The sequence below is a fragment of the Siphateles boraxobius genome, unplaced genomic scaffold, assembly GCF_051911475.1.
Source record: "Siphateles boraxobius isolate OS27281-9 unplaced genomic scaffold, OSU_SipBor_1 46, whole genome shotgun sequence".
Classification (NCBI taxonomy): Eukaryota; Metazoa; Chordata; class Actinopteri; order Cypriniformes; family Leuciscidae; genus Siphateles; species Siphateles boraxobius.
Window position 1 is genome coordinate 2,757,501 of NW_027509097.1, and position 18,074 is coordinate 2,775,574.

The 18,074-nt window shown below is 39.9% G+C and overlaps 1 protein-coding gene across 1 annotated transcript in view; it reads right to left on the bottom strand.

Annotated features, from left to right (window-relative positions):
• The window catches only part of cdh12b (cadherin 12b), a 194,075-nt gene that overhangs the window by 18,548 nt on the left and 157,453 nt on the right, over nucleotides 1-18,074 (bottom strand). Inside the window, exons 8-10 of the mRNA XM_077200327.1 lie at nucleotides 16,224-16,360; nucleotides 10,545-10,666; nucleotides 6,989-7,106 (exon numbers count right to left, since the gene is read on the bottom strand). Coding sequence (XP_077056442.1) covers nucleotides 6,989-7,106; nucleotides 10,545-10,666; nucleotides 16,224-16,360 — 377 coding nt within the window. The remainder of the gene's footprint in view (nucleotides 1-6,988; nucleotides 7,107-10,544; nucleotides 10,667-16,223; nucleotides 16,361-18,074) is intronic.

The following is an 18,074-nucleotide window of genomic DNA, read 5'->3' on the forward strand; positions in this document are numbered from 1 at the left end:
TCTCTCTTGCATGATTTTTCATAGTGAACAAACAATTTAGTATTTAGTGTACTATGCAGTCTAGTTCAACAGGGATATCACACTACAGCTGAGTGCCGAATCCCCCTCAGGCGTCTTAATAAAAAGCTTTATATCTTTAAGGAGACTGTTTGAGCCTGAACATTCATCTGCAATGATTTCAGGAGGTAGAGAAGCTCTTTCACAATCTACCTTCTGGTGACCTACTGTAACAGTGCTGGTCAACTGAGATTTATAACTTCCTGAAGGCTACTCCAACTCTCTGACTCAGTTCCAAACCCTTCCAACCGAATCAGACATTTCCATGCTTCTAATCTGATGATGTGGGGGGAAATAATCACAAAATTCACACATAGTTTTAAATGGTGCTTTTTAAAAGAGATAAGGCTACTTCTAATGCTGAATAAAATATTTATAATCAACATTTCCCTCGTTTCATTTCATTTTTCATGACAAACATCTTTTACAATTACAGTGTTAGCTATCATTGACATCATTAAACTTATATACATTTACACTAAATATAACTAGACATTACTCAATCTATTACAATTGAACACAATATTTCACTACAAAAAGATGTTTGTGTTTTAAGGGATGTATGTAAATCTGTGAATAATTTTTTGACATTGAACAGTCTGAACAAACTGATTCATATGACAACAGATTCAGAAGACAGAGACACAGTATTGATTATATATAGGACAGCATTATTTTGCTGCACACTGTTTTGAACAGACATCTTGTGATGATAGCGCAGCTAAAAATGTGACTCTATGTCACAAAACTAAACAGAATTGTGTTTTTCACAAGAGATTTTTCCTGGTAGCAACCCCCATGCTCCAGTCGTAAAGGTTACATGGCAATAAACAATGTAGCTGTTTGTGTTTTGTAAAATAAATGCAATGTAGTTGGTGTTTTAATGTTCAGAGAAATGACATGTTGTCAAAAGACTTTGCCAGCATCATGGCGGCTGTAAGTTGCTGGTTATGAACTCTGATCAGCCCTGACCTTGTCTCCGTGACTTTATGCTGACCACATTTTCTTGACGAATGGGCATTTTCAAGAAAATCTTGCATGTTACAGGTAGACCCTTTGCATCTCTTTTTTTCTGGACTGTCCTCAGCGGAATCTGTCACCTTGTCCCAGTAAATCACATCTTAAGTGTGCATTCATGCACAGTTAGGACAGCCACTCCATAAGGCCAAAAATAGTGAACGTAGTGGAAGAGTATCACAACAGCTGCGTTATAATAAACAGTTGCATAAACGTCTAAGGTTACGTATGTAACCCTGGTTCCCTGATAGGGAACGAGACGCTGTGTTTGAGACGCGGTGGGAACGATCTGCGTGATTACGTCATGAAGCACGAGTAAAATCAGTCCAATGGAAGCCCGCTACGACATAGGTGACGTCATAGACCAGGAAACTATAAAGCAACCCTGAAATCAGACCGCATAGCTTCTGAAAAACCTGAAGCAAGTCGATCAGGGCATGCAGGAAGTATGGCAGGAAAACGCAGCGTCTCGTTCCCTATCAGGGAACCAGGGTTACATACGTAACCTGAGACGTTCCCTTTCAAGGGAACTCGAGCTGCGTTTGAGACGCGGTGGGAACCCCATACCCACTACGCCATAGTGACAAATGCCCGTTCTGTGTGAAGTCCTGCGCACACTAAGAAGCAAGCAACCTCGCCCCAGGAGAGGAGAGGTCAAGGTCATAAAACCTGACAAATGTATGCGGAGAGGACCATGCTGCCGCATTACACACGTCAAGAAGGGAAACTCCCGAAATTAAGGCCATAGGCCGCCATACTCCGAGTAGAATGGGCCCGCACAGCCATAGGTGAAGGCTGTCCGGCCGCTTCATAAGCCAATGAAATAGCCTCGACTATCCATTTACTAATAACCTGCTTAGATGCAGGGCATCCTCTCTTGAGTGACCCAAAACAGACAAATAGTTGCTCAGAATTACGCCACAGGGCAGCTCTGTGAACGTAAGCATCTAAAGCCCGGACTGGACATAACAGGTTAAGCTGTTCCTGGTAAGGGGTATTAAAGGGTGGAGGATAAAAGGCCTGCAGCACTATTTGGCCCCCAACATTCAGTGGGACCTTAGGAATATAACCCGGCCTGGGGTAGAGAAATGCCTTCACCATACCAGGTGCAATTCCAGACATGAAGGAGCAACCGACAGAGCATGTAAATCACCAATTCTCTTGATAGATGAGATAGCAAGGAGAAATAAAGTCTTTAGAGTGAGGAACTTTTCTGAAACCTCCTCGATGGGCTCGAAGGGAGCTAAAGCCAGAACCTCGAGTACAATGGCCAAGTCCCAAGCCGGTGCTCTAGAGTGCAGTGCAGGTCTCAACCTCAATGTACCACGGAGAAAGCGAGTAATTAAAGGGTTTCTCCAGATAGAAGTACCCCCCAGAGGGGTGTGGTAGGCAGATATAGCCGCCACGTAAACCTTTAGGGTGGAAGGAGATAACCTGGCCGAGAAACGGTCTTGCAGAAAATCAAGAACTGAACCAACAGGGCAGTTAACAGGATCTAACTGTCGTTCAACACACCACGTGGTGAACAGTTTCTATTTTAGCGCATACAGCCTTCTCGTGGAAGGAGCTCTGGATTGAAGAATGGTTTCTACAACATCGGTCGAAAGACCGGTTTCCCTGAGCCTGGCCCCCTCAGAGGCCAGGCCCACAGTTTCCACAACTCCGGCCGAGGGTGAAATATCGTGCCCCCGGCCTGGGACAGGAGGTCCACCCTGAGTGGGATCTCCAAGGGGGAGCCGTCCAGCAGAGACACGAAGTCCGAGAACCAAACTCGGGGTCGGCCAAGAAGGGGCTACTAGTAGCAGACGAGCCCCTTCTCGGCGAACCCTCTCCAGAACCCCCGGAAGCATAAATATCGGGGGAAAGGCGTACAGGTGCAGCCTCGGCCACACCTACACCACCGCATCCAGACCGAGAGGAGCTGGGTGCATTAGAGAGAACCACATGGGACAATGGGTTGAATCTGACGATGCGAAAAGGTCTACCTGAGCACGACCGAACTCTTCCCACAGGAGCTCCAACACTTCGGGGTGAAGTCTCCAATCCCCGGGCACTAGCCTTTGTCTCGACAGAATATCTGCTCCCACATTCTGACGCCCCGGAATATATAGCGCCTTGAGCGACAATAACTTCCCCTGGGCCCATAGGAGGATCGGATGGGCCAATTTGCAAATATGACGTGACCTCAGACCCCCCTGATGGTTGATATAGGAGACCACCGAAGTGTTGTCTGTGCGGACCAACACATGATGGCCTCTCAGGTCTGGCAGGAAATATTTGAGTGCTCGAAATACCGCCATCAACTCCAAACGATTTATGTACCAGGAACTTTGATGGTCCTGCCAAAGACCTTGTGCCGAGCGGCCACTCATGACCGCCCCCCATCCCGTGAGGGAAGCTTCCGTCGAAAGCGTGATGCGTCGACAAGGAGCCCCCAACACTGTGCCCTGGGCGAGGAACCAAGGTTTATTCCACATGACCAAGGCACGAAGGCATAGCCGCGTGACCTTGATCTTGCGGAACGGATTTCCCCTCGTTGAAAACCCCTTGGTCCTGAGCCACCACTGCAGGGGTCTCATGTACAGAAGGCCAAAAGTAATAACGTTGGACGCAGCTGCCATGAGACCCAACAGTCTCTGAAACTGTTTCACAGTGAGTGACTGGCCTAGTTTCACATTCTTTGTGGCTGTGAGAATCGCAGAAATACGAGCAGGAGACAGGCGTGCCTGCATTGTGGTCGAATCCCAAATTACACCTAGAAAAGTGGTCCTCTGAGCAGGAAGGAGCACACTCTTTTTGGTGTGGAGCCGCAACCCCAAACTCTTTAAGTGGGACAGAACAGCATCTCGATGCTGAACTGCCACCTGCTCTGACTGAGCTAACATCAACCAATCGTCGATGTAATTTAATACGCATTTTGTAAAAGTGCGGGGAGATAAACCTAGGCCAAATGGAAGAACCCGATATTGGTATGCTTCACCCCGAAAGCGAACCTCATGAACCTCCTGTGATGAGGATGGCTAGATACATGGAAGTACGTGTCCTTCAAGTCTATTGTGGCAAACCAGTCCTTGGACTGAATCTGTGATACAATCTGTTTTAGTGTAAGCATTCTGAACTTGAGTTTCTGAACTCTGCTGTTTAACTGGCGCAGATCTAGAATAGGACGCAACCCTCCATCCTTCTTTGGAACAATGAAGTAACGGCTGTAAAACCCTGACTCTCTGCTGGGAGGAGAAACCCTTTCTATAGCTCCTTTTCGAAGAAGTGTCAGTACTTCTTGCTCCATAACCAAAGCCTGCTGTGAGTCCACAACCGTTTGGAGGACCCCTTGAAATCTGGGCGGACGAGAACTGAACTGAATTCAGTAACCCTTTTCTATTATGTGCAGGACCCATAGAGAAATATTTGGCAGAAGTTTCCACGCTGCCAGAAATTCCGATAAGGGAACCAGTCTCTCGACCGAACTGACCGTTCTACAACCCTCCTCAGAGGATTGCACGGGGACGCTGACACCTCGGCGCCCTGAAGCGGCGAACCGGCAGGGAACGACCGAAGTGGCAACGCTGCGACTCTCCTCGGAGAATCGCCCCCCGGAGGGTGCCAAGGAGGGACGGTTCCTCGGAATCGTTCCTCCCTGGAGGGGACCACCCTCAGAAGCCTGATAGCCTTGGTGTCAGGACTTCTTCTTAGACCAAGCTCTCTTAGTGATGACAGTCCTTAGATCCTGTCTACTTCTAACAGGCTTGGACTGCGCCCGCCACTCAGGAACCCCAGATTGAGGAGGAGCCCGAGCGGCGACGCTCTGTTTTTGCTGACTTCTATATGTGGAGCTCGTAGACGGACGAGACTGCTCAGGCTTTATGTTGCGAGCAGCCTCGGGGACACTGGACCGGCGAGGAAGAAACCTCTGAAACGCAGCCGCTTGTTTTTTGTTTTCCTGAAACCTATCGACAACACAATTTATAGCGTCGCCGAACAGACTTGTAGGTGAAAGCGGTGCGTCCAGAAGAACAGACCTATCTTTATCCTTAATCTCTGATAGAGTTAACCATAAATTACGTTCCGTGGCCACCAGGGCTGCCATAGAACGGCCCACAGATTTGGCCGTCTCCTTGGTGGCCCGGAGAGATAAATCTGTCGTGCGACGCAATTCTCGAATTGCATCAGCACTAACTTCCTCACAATTGTCCATGTCCCTCAGCAGGTCAGCCTGGTATGCTTGGAGAATCGACATAGTGTGCAAGCATGCCGCAGCCTGACCTGCTGCCGAATACGCTTTACCCACCAACAAAGATGTATTTTTTAAAGGTCTGGTGGGTAACGTCGGGGCTTTCAGAGAAGAAGATCACTCGGGGGAAAGATAGCTCGCTAGCGTGTCTTCAGCACGAGGCATAGTCAAATAACCATAGTGATCAATCCCTTGAATTTTACTATAATTACTAGTCTGCGAATTATGCACTCTGAAAGACGCCGGTTTAATCCACGATCTCGACACCTCTGTGTGGAGATCGGGAAAAAACGGGAGTTCCCGACGAGGAGGTCATGATCTAGATTGTAGATACCGTTCATCTAAAAGACTCTTTCTAGATTCAACATCAACATCATCGGCTGGCCACTCAATATTTAATTTAGTAACAGCACGAGATAAAACCTCCAAAAGCTCCTCATCATCAGGGGTATGAGCTGGCGAACACTCAATATCCCCCATATCAACGACATCCAGATCCTCAGAACTGGATAGCCGTAATATTGGTGCCTCAGCCTGGGAAGGAGAAGCCGCAGAGCGGGCTCCTTCCTGGGCAAAGACACCGGATCCAGCAGGTAAGGGCTGAGAAAGGGCGGGGCCCGTCTCAAACCCTGCTACTAGATCCATCTGCGAACCCCAAGATGAAAGCCGACGCTGTGCCTCGGCAGCAGCGGGACCCGCACCTCGGGGAGCGCGAACCGAACTGTCCTCCTCACAGAATGCCCGGCGAGAGCGGAGAGTTTTCATAGACAAACTCATGCAATGCTCACAGTCAGCCCCCTCGAGGACTGACTGGGCATGCTCCACTCCCAAACAAGCAGTACACATACGATGTGTGTCCCCACCCGTGATATAACGAGGGCAGGGAACAACACAACGCTTATAACTTTGCCTGCTCGCCATAGTGATATATATATATATATATATATATATATATATATATATATATATATATATATATATATATATATATATATATATCACTGTCTGTCAAGTTAATAAATAGACAAGGACAAATATACAGAGAGCGCTTGCTGAAGGTACAGACGCATTCGCGGTCTGATTTCAGGGTTGCTTTATAGTTTCTTGGTCTATGACGTCACCTATGTCGTAGCGGGCTTCCATTGGACTGATTTTACACGTCCTTCACGGCATAATCACGCAGAGCGTTCCCACCGCGTCACAAACGCAGCTCGAGTTCCCTTGAAAGGGAAACACAGTTTCATGATTTTCCTTGGATTAGATAATTTTTAAACTAAGGATTTTATGCACAAAGAGCAATTTCAAGTATATATATATATATATATATATATATATATATATTTATAAAATACTGAAAATAAAAATTGAATGACACAAGCTTGAACTTAAATAATAAAGCAATCCAAATGGACAATAACAGATGCTAAAATTAAATAAAAAGTACTTTTATTCATTTGTTTGGTGATTTAATAATTAATTGTATTATTATTCATTATTTTATTAACAATTTAATGATTTATTTAATCATTTATATAAATAACGTAACACTTATTTATTGATATCATTTTGAGTAATTTGACCCTCCATACACTTGTGTATGAAATTATACAAATCTATAATTGTATTTTTTTTTTTCTCTCTTCCAAACAGATCACTTGACTAGGAAATAACAGACAGACTCACTCCCAAAGTCTCTGATGGTGAAGTTTTTGGTCTTCACTCCCTCTTGAGGGGATTTGAAGGAAAATCTTTGTCCGGCTTGAGGGAGATCCTGGTCAGTTGCACCGACGACCTGAACCACCTGTGGCACAAAGTTAATTGAAAGATTATTGATCAGGGTTTAAGAATTGATCATAAACGGTCTCTGATGGCACATTGTATCACTGCTGGACACCCAGAATGTGGCATAAATGTAAAAACTAAAGTAATCATTGCATAACTTGTCTCTTGTTTAAAGTCACCATGAAATCAAAATGTACAATGATTGTTTTTCATTAAATGATTTAAATGTGTCCTTTATTTATTTTTTATTTTTTTTAATTTGTGTGCCCTCATAATCTTTAATCAAATGAGCCTCTTTCCTCTTTTAGCAACATCTCTTATCTGATGGCGTGAGGGCGGGACAATGTGTCACTCACATGAGATCCACCAATATCAGCAAACCACAATCATCCAACAACCAATCAATTCCCCTTGGACAAAATCAAGCCCTGCCCTACATTATTCTCATTCGATAGACCGTTTCACTCATATTTCACAATATGGAATATATTTCACAATGTTTTATGGTGAACATTAATGTTCATTATTTTTTCTATCGCACAACCGTTAACTCACATCTTTAATTTGTCATTCCCTACTGGTCAATTTCCAACAAAAATGAAAATAGCAAAAGTCTTACCTCTGTACAAAACTGGAGATAAACACCACTTCTGAAATTACAGGCCTGTCTCTTTACTGCCACAATTTTCGAAAATTTTAGAAAAACTCTTCAATGACAGATTGGATAATTTTATAGATAAACACAAACTGCTTACTGACAGCCAGTTTGGATTCAGATAGATAGATCAACATCTCTAGCTTTAACCGAACTCATTGAAGAAATTACAAATACCATTGACCAAAAAAAAAATTGGAGTTGGGGTATTCATTGATTTGAAAAAAGCGTTTGATACAATAAATCATGAAATACTAATCAGTAAATTGGAACGACTCGGGATCAGGGGGATAGTGTTGAATTGGTTAAGCAGTTATTTAAAAGACAGGAAACAATTTGTGAAGATGGGTGAATACACATCTGATTGTTTGGAGATTGCGTGTGGGGTCCCCCAGGGGTCAGTGTTGGGACCTAAATTATTCATTCTCTACATTAACGATATATGTAAAGTATCTGAATTTCTCAAATTTGTATTATTTGCTGATGATACAAACATCCTTAGTTCTGGTCAGAATTTACAGCAACTCCTGGACTTAATCACTTCAGAATTCAGAAAAATTAAACAGTGGTTTGATATAAATAAATTATCATTAAATTTGAATAAAACTAAATGCATGACATTTGCCAATTGTAAATTTAGTAATCAAGTTCAGCTACAGGTCGATGGTGTTAACATAGAAAGAGTATATGAAATAACATTTCTTGGAGTGATTATAGACGACAAGATTTGCTGGAAATCTCACATAAAACACATTCAAACAAAATTCTCAAGAAGTATTTCCGTCCTGGCTAAAGCTAAGTACATTCTGGATTACAGATCACTTCACATTTTGTATTGTTCATTGGTGTTACCGTATTTAAATTACTGTGTAGAGGTTTGGGGCAACACATATCAACATTCATTGCAATCGTTATTTATACTTCAAAAAAGAGCAATGAGAATAATTCATAACTCTGGATATTTGGATCATACCAACTCTTTATTTTTACAGTCAAAAGCATTAAAATTATTTGATTTAGTTGAATTTCAAACAGCGGTCATTATGTTCAAGGCTAGAAACAATTTATTGACTGGCAATATACTGAAAAGGTTTTTTGAAAGAGAGGGAGGTTACAACTTAAGGGGAAAGTCGAATTTTAAAACTCCCACTTTTCGAACTACTAGGAAAAGTTTCTGTTTATCTGTTAGTGGTGTTAAATTATGGAACAAACTAAATAATGAATTAAAGCAATGTCCAAACTTATTCCATTTTAAAAAGATATTCAAAGAAACTATATTCCAGAGGTATAGAGAAATTCAGTGCTAATAATAAACTGTGCTAGGCCTATATTGAATCATTTGTAGTATGTATAAATATTGTCGTGTTTGTGTATTATTATGTGATTAGAACTTTTTGAATATATTGTTTCATTGATTATAGATTTATTATCTCCGCAGATTTATTATTTTGTAGTTATCCCGTTAAACATGGTTGTAATGGTATGGGGTAGGAGTATATAAGTTTGAAAGTATGGAGTTTTTACTTTGATGTTCATTTGTTTTGTTTTTCTATTATTAGTTTCTTTGATTGATCTTAATTTTTTTATTTACATGTTCAAATAAATAAATAAATAATGATTCATGAAGGTTATTAGTGAACACAGGCAAATAAACTATTAGGCAATTATATTAAACTTTATTAAATATACATAATTAAAATTGAAATTAATATCTCCAGGTATTTATGGACAAACTATAGTCATAAATAAACATTATCTAAAACCAGGGGGGTATTTTAAAAGACAGAGAGTGTAGAAACACATTTTCCATAATTAATGGAGATATATATACAGCCACATAATATACTTTATAAGAAAAACAACCCAATTTGCAGTGCTTTATGTATATGAAGCAATTAAACTCACAATATTAAATGAAGCATAATTTAAAAACTAGTCACAAGTGGATGAATGTACGCATCAGCCGGAAACTTGTGCTCAATAATAATGTTTAAAACACGGCTCCTGTGGTTTTTCTTCTCGATTCTGCATCTAAAACCAATTAGTCTGCTTTCACATCCAGTGATCATGATACAATGTGCACTAACATCGCAAGCAGATCGATCTTCTGTGGCTAGCAGACATCCGTACCGCCCACCCTCCCGCTGGCATCACCTGTTGTAGAGCTGTCACAGGCACCACAGGTCCATGCTGGGTAGGACGATTAGTACAGTTCTAATGCATCACTTACCCACCAGGCTCTTCCTGTCCAATGTATCAATCACAGTTCTGGCCAGAAGCATCATACTTATTCAAAGTAAGAAAAGGAGAATTTTTAATGGAACAAGTGTTTTTCTTTTTCTTTTTTTTACCCCTCCTGGCATCAAGTGAGGCAGGAATGTGACAATAAAATAAATAGCTGGTTTTTAGAAAGGTTTTCCAGTTTAATCTGAGGTTCAGTGGTTATAGGGGGTAAGATACAGTAGATTAGGAAATACATGGACACACACACACACACACACACACTCACACTCAGACACAGACACAGACACAGACACAGACACACACACACACACACACACACACACACACACACACACACACACACACACACACACACACACACACACACACACACACACACACACACACACACACACTGTACCTGGCTAGAACTGGGAATATAATGCACTTTCTGGAATTAATGACAGTGTCAGAGTCTGGAGTCTGTCATACATCATCTTAAATGGCTCATTAGACCAGAATTGGTTTTCGACATGCAAACATACACACATGCATACACAACCATTTATATGCACTCACCTGCCCGACTTTGGCACTCTCACACACGAAGGTCTCATAAGGCATGGCCAGCTCTGGTGGAAACTCATTAATGTCCAGCACATGAACTGTGACGGCCACTCTACTGGTCAGCACTGGGTTATCTACACACACAACACACGTAAGATATTATGACAAACACAACCCTGTGAACTCTGCTTTACTCATTACATGCATTCCAATGCACAGGTTTACAGTTGTTCTTCAATAAGGAGAACTTTTCTGTTCCTTGATGATTTCAAAGATTTTTAAAATTCCCAAAATAAACATTCCAATATCTACACCATGATACATTTATATTAGCTTTATTTGACAAAATAAGCTTTGAATGGTGAACATTTGGGTACAATTCTTCAGTAAGATATTTTTAAAGCAAAGTAATACTTTTAATTCAGCAATGATATGTTAAAATCATCAAAAGTGACAGTAAATATATTTTTTTTAATGCCACAAAATATTTTTATTTAAACAAAAAATATGTTCTTTTACACATTTGATTCATCCAATAATCCTAAAACCATAATTTATTTTCATTGATAATAATAAAAAAATGTTTTTTGAGCAGCAAATCATAATATTGGAATGATTTCTGAAGGATTATGTGACACTGACTGGAGTAATGATGCTGGAAATTCAGCTTTGCATCACATGAATAAATTACATTTTAAAATATATTTACATTTATTCTTTTAGCTGATGCTTTTATCCAAAGCGACTTAAAATTGCTATATTTCAGAGGTCGCACGCCTCTAGAGCAAAATGGGGGTTAAGTGTCTTGCTTAGGGGCACATTGGTGTCTCACAGTGGATTCGAACCCGGGTCTCTCACACCAAAGCCATGTGCATCTTATCCACTGCGCCATATATTCATCCACTGCCATCATATATTCAAGAGTTCATTTAAATTGTAGTAATATTTAACAACATTACTGTTTTATTGTGTTTTTGATCAAATGAATGCAGAAGAGTTCTTCGAAAAACATAAAGAAAATTGAACCAGCCCCTAACTTTTGACCGGTAGTACAGTTTGAAGAAGTTACTTAAAAAAAAAAAAAAAATCAAGTACCCAAACAGAGTATTTAAAACAGAATCACCAATATACATTCTATAACCGCAGGCATGATGGATTCAGAACCGCTTTGTATTTGGATTGGATCACATTAATAACTCCAAACTTCCTTCACTAAAATCATACATTAGACGGCATATCACATGAGCTTTCTATTGAGGAACCAAAAGGTCTAAAAATATAATTTACAGGCATACAAAAGAGTGGTACACTGTACTAATGATTTGAACATTATGTTCTAAACCATACTACTATACTGCCACCATGTGGTTTTACCTCTATAATTTAAAGGGCTTTTAAATATTAATCCTTAAACGTCTATTCTATTCTATACATTAAACTACACAAAAATATGTCTTTCTTCATTTTTGAACGGAATAGCATGGTTAATAAAATAACACAGTAGATAATCCAAGAACTTTTTTAGCTGACACACAAGGTCATTGGTGTCCTCTCTGGCTCAGCTGTTGATGTCCCAACACGTCTTGCAGATATTGTTTGAGCGGGCAGTGTGTGGAGGTGAACATCAATGCTGAATAAACTTTTATAGATCAGATCCGTGAGATGGGCTCAGCGTGTCTGAGGAGAAGGTGAGAAGGCTTAGAACGAGGGATCTGAACTCATCCCTCCCAGGGGTCCCGTATAAAGCCAAGACCTGTGGGCGACCTTGGTGAAGATGAGCAATCTTCCTGGAGAGAAAGAGAGTGTGGGAGTGTGTGTGTGTGTGTGTGTGAGTGTGTGTCTGTGTGTGTGTGTGTGTGTGTGTCTGTGTCTGTGTCTGTGTGTGTGTGTGTGTGTGTGTGTGTGTGTGTGTGTGTGTGTGTGTGTGTGTGTGTGTGTGTGTGTGTGTGTGTGTGTGTGCACGCAACGGTTTGTTACTTCAGCTTCAGGGACTCCAGGGCGTCTGATGTCCAGAAAAAAATAAAAATAAATAAAAATACTACTGTTGCTTGCTACAATTTATCTGAGATCTGACACATCATAATTCTCCTGGCCTTGTGCTTCTGCCCCAAATGTCCTGCAGAAAATTACTTGTTGTGTAGCCAATACTGGAGTTTTGAAAAAGATTAAAAACAAAAACAGAAGAAAAGTTTTGGCTAACTAAATGTTAAATGCTAAATTTGAACCCACGTAGTATTTAATACTCTGGAAAATGTACAACTATATTCTATAGGCTTTACGCTGAACAAACAGGTCTTCATCGTATCTGCTTGTCAGACAAAATGTTAGAAGTATGAACTAACAAAAAATATTTAGATATCTCAATATGCGATGGGCATTGGTTATGCTTATCTTTTAGGCAGCTCTATATTTAATGAAGAACATCCAAAAAACATGAACCGGAAGCGATACATAGAATACGGACCTTTGTTTGCTCATAACCCGTATTGAAGTGAACAAATGTGATTGACAAATCCCCTCAAAATTCATAAGATATCTATGATTATATTTATATTTCATGATTGAATAAGTAATGCATAAGGAGGTTATAATGAACATATATAAAATAATATTCCCTAATGATGTTGTTAATGTCACTTTTTTCAACCAATTTTCATAGAAAATATCCTAGTAAGGACGGATTTAACCACTAGATGGAGATGTTGTATAAGAGTGAAATCACCAGACTTTTAGACAGAGTAACAAACAGTAAATGTGCCTTTATGAGTCTTTGTGATGTTTTTGTCGTTCGCTTGGCAGGTTTTGAATACAGTTTGTGTACATTAGTTTGTATATGAGAAAAACACTTTCCTTTTCATTAACTTGATGGTGGCCCCGTTTAAACTGGTATTGATGTAAACAGGGCAAAATAATTATGTCAGCTGAAACATATTTTTTTCTAACTGTAGTGTAAAAAAAAAGCTGTTTTCTTCAGCCCGCTGACTATTCATAAAAGGGATTATGTAAATCAAGGGTATCTGTGTGTTCTAATGGAAACTAAGGGCAGAAGTTTTCATCATGTGCAACAAGCGTGAAATGTTTGGAAACTGCGTGCTGACTCGTGCTTTCCTCAGCATTTTCATATTTAGTACAATATGATTCAGAGACGCCATAACATCTGGAATTGCACCTGGTGTGACATTAACACTCCTAAAAAGCTCAGGAGAGAGGCAGAAAAACAAGAATCTGCAATTTATGCTAGACTAGCTTGTGATGGTGTTAAACAGGTGTTCTGCGCATCTCGTAATCACTGGTTCTGAGAGATATAAAAGCAGTCACGCATGTTTTACAAGACTCTGTATATTGCTAGTGAGGGTATTGCACATCACACGCTGGTGAAATTAGCATTTATAAGATGTAAGACCGCAAAAAATGGCTGGTTAAATACTTTTTGTGTTCATATAAATTGACAGCTCCAAATGGCCATTTATTTATATATATATACTGTATACACACACACACATGTAGATATACATTGCACTTATATACATACATTTTATTTAATATAATATAATCTGGAATTTAATTTTTTTAATCAATAAATACAATATATTTTCAAACAACAATGTAAATATAATATAAATGTGTTATTCAAAAAGTCAAAAATAGTAAAGATGGCTTAGTTTATCAAGAATTGAATATTATTTTTTTCTAATATTCAGAAAGGCACGAGTTATGAATGAAAGACCATGTGCTCTGTGATTTCTCTTAATCTGAATGAAGGAACATAATGTACAATTGTCTACAATACACTGATAGTGAAGACAAAAACTGGATAAAAACTGAGCTTCTAACGCATGGTGGACAATTCCCACTGCAGTAGAGGAGTGAAGTGTAACAGCTCTAACTTCTGCTAAGTCTCTCCCAAATTAGCTTTAGAAATCACAATTAGCATATCACCAGTGCAACCTTAAGAGACAGTGAGTAATAACCGTTACCATGGCGATAAAGGCTCAACTTTTAATGACCTCTCATCTACATTCCGTCTTAATGAATCCAAGTCGCCGCGTTTGTAATTTTGATTGAGCACCACATAGCCTCCAAGATAATGGCTTTGGTGACTTCTCAGCGGATTTGATGACTTGATGACGATGGATTCCCTTATTTACGGGGTGACACAATCCACAGATCTTTTCCAACACAAACACAATTACAGCAATGACAAGTTTGACGTTGGTGCGTGATCGCCTTTCAAATGGCTTCCTAAAATAGTCAATGCGAAATGTAGTTTGCAACCCCTTTTGCTTCCATAATCTGAAGGCCTTTCCAAATGAAATAGCATATTCAACCAGAAAGATCAAAATTGTAGGCCAGGACTTAGAAAATTGATCGGCTTATGAAAAGTGGGTGTTATTTAGCACAACTGAGGTGGCTGGAGGGGAGGGCTGACATTTTAAAATGTGTACTTAGTTACCCAAGAAAGTACTGGTATTATAAGGTAACTACATGGTTTAAGATTAGGTTTAGGGATAGGTTCAGGGTTAGTACCTAGTTATTACCCAGTTATTGCAATTTCTATAATAAGTACATAGTATGTACACGTGGAAAAGGACTGTAAAATAAAGTGCTACAGTAAAATGAATTTGTGATGTCATCCAAAAAGGAAAGTCATTTAAGGGGTGGAGAATGTTAAATAATAAATAAATAAATAAATATATAAATAAATAAATACATAAATACATAAATAAATAAATAAGTGTGTGTGTGCGTGCGTACGTGCGTGCGTGCGTGCGTGTGTGCGTACGTGCGTACGTACGTACAAACATACATACATACATAAATAAATAGAAGAGTAAAATAAACAAAAAAGGAGTTTTCATTTTGTTATAAAATATTTCAAATAAATGCTGCTCTTTTTAAGTTTCTATTCATTAGAATCCTGAAAAAAGTATCACTCTTTTCACCAAAAAAATAAAAATAAATAAAGGTAGCAGTATTTTCAACATTGATAATATCTCTTGAACAGCAAACCAGCATATTATAAAGATTTCTAAGGATCATGTGACACTGACTGGAGTAATGATGTTGAAAATTCAGCTTTGTATCACAGGAATAAATTACATTTTAAAATATATTAAAATTGAAAACTGTTATTTTGCAGTTGCAGTTGCAGAAACTGCAAAATTGCAGTTTTTACTATATTTTCGATAAAATAAATGCACCCTTGGTGAGCATAAAATAAAACGTGTTTAAACAATCTTGCAGATGCTGCAGATATAACATGCACCAATGAATTGTGAACAGTAAGACCAGTGACATGAAAATACAAACTGTCAATTTTGGTTTCAAACTGGCTTTGAAACACCTTATCATTAATGTTTTATCATTGTTGTTCATGAAGACATAATGTGAGACCAAGTTTGCTATAAATGACCCCACTGATTTCAAGGAACAATTAATTCACCAGCAGTTTAAGAACTTGGGAATACATCAATTGTTAAATTCAGGAGGTCAAGGAGAAAAGAAAGACACTGATAATGATACATATTCCAGGAGAGTCGTCATATTTTATGAATGCTCGTAAAAAGCAGACTTAATGGAATTCGCTGCTGACTGCGCAGTGATGGGCCACCGTAAATCTGTTAGATAAAATCCCTGCATTTAAGACAATTGGACTTTTATGAATCACTTCTGAGGTTCAGCCATACTTACTAACTTTAGTGGCCACAACTGAAATGTTGTGCTGCGCCATACTCTCCCTGTCCAAGAGCTCATTGGTCGAGATGGTTCCTCTGACGGGATCGATGTCAAAGAAGCTGTCCAGGTCGCTCTTCCAGTCAATGGAATACCTGAGGAACAAAGAACAGATTTAGTTCATACAGTACATTTGAGCGGCATATTCACCCTTTCTAGGCTAGGCACTACTGTAGGCGATGTTCAAGAGTATATATTACCATTTTGTCCTTCTTTTCTGATCCTCGCAATTTTGCACAGTGCTCATTATGTTTGATTTAGTCCTGCGGCAAGAAGGTATGAAAATATTGTGCACTCTAGCGAAGCGCTATGTGTGGGTCCTGTTTTGAGCAGCTGTGATGTCGGTGTAATAGCCTAGCAACCTTGTTAACACACCCCGTAACCATTCTCAGGGGGGGGGGTTACATGTGTCTCGGTGAGACTTTGCACCCCAGTATATGCATGAGAAAGTTGGGTTTGGGGTGACCTCGTTCACATGTACTTGACGGTTTGGACTCATTCTCTCACAAACACTTTTTAAACCTGAACTTCTAGGTGTATTAATGCAGGCTGGTATTTTCAACACTGCTTGTTTATTTATTTGTGGCTTGACCTAGAATTGAGCAAAGGGAAATTAAGGTGAGGTGGGATGCTACGGGGTTTATAGTTTCCACATTTTAGCTGCTGCCTTGTTAAATTTACTCAAAAGGTGGTCAACAAAAAGAAAAAGAAAAACATCAGAGGATTTTTGTGCATTTGCATTGGATTCTCATCAAAAACCTTTGATGTTCTGATTCACAACCGTTAGGAGGCCTGATTCTCCATAATAATCATCATACATACCACACAGAGACTGCAGCAGTGGGAATGTAATGCATATAAATGACTCATTCTAAATCTGTGTGTCACGATCACCAGTTTGAGTGCCCGGAATGACTATCAGAGGGCACTCCAACCCGGACAATCACCACACATCCAAAGACTCCATTCCCCATAATCCTTTGCCCAGACTAATCAGCCATGATCACATTCACCTGTAAGCCATTACCTTGTTTAGCTCACCCATATAAACCCGGTTTTCACATTCATTCCCTGCGAATAATTGTTTAGTGTTTGTACTGCAATTCCGAGCATTCTCTCTGTTGACCTTTGCCTGTTTCTTGGATTCCCCTTTTTGCCTGTTTCTTGGATTCCCCTTTTTGCCTGTGTTTGTTTGTATGGACTGCCTTCCTGTGTTAGACCTTGGCCGAGTCCCAATTCGCCTACTTATACTACGACCTAAAAGAATGTACTCTTTTTGTGAAGAAAAAGTACATCATTTTGAGTGTGTAGCAAAAGAGTAGGCAAACTTTGGGACATACTATCACGTCACTGTTAACGAACAGCTCTGTCGCGTGTTCCTGTCACCGTAAAGTGCCCTGTCAATCATATTGTCGCAGTTAAAACCCTCCATTCAATCTAATTTTTATTCCTACCGTTTCGGAGAGCACGTTCATCTGCAGTCGTGGGACTTCATGCGGAGACTCTCCTCATGTGTTTGCAATTTGAATATAATGACGCATTTAAAAGGTAAAGGCTAAACGTATATTTACAAAGTTCACAATGCTGCTGCAGATGCAATATAATGTAGACAACGTTGAATAAATACCTTTTAGTCAGGTTAGATACTGATAATTAATCACTCAAACACCTTTATCTAAATCTCTCTACATAACCGGTGGACTCTCGCGTCCTCCATGTCTGTAGTTTTTTAACACTTTTCGCTCGTGTTTGTAGTTCTAACTGAATCCTCGTCCAACCGCAATGGGTTGTGGGCAATATTAGCCATTA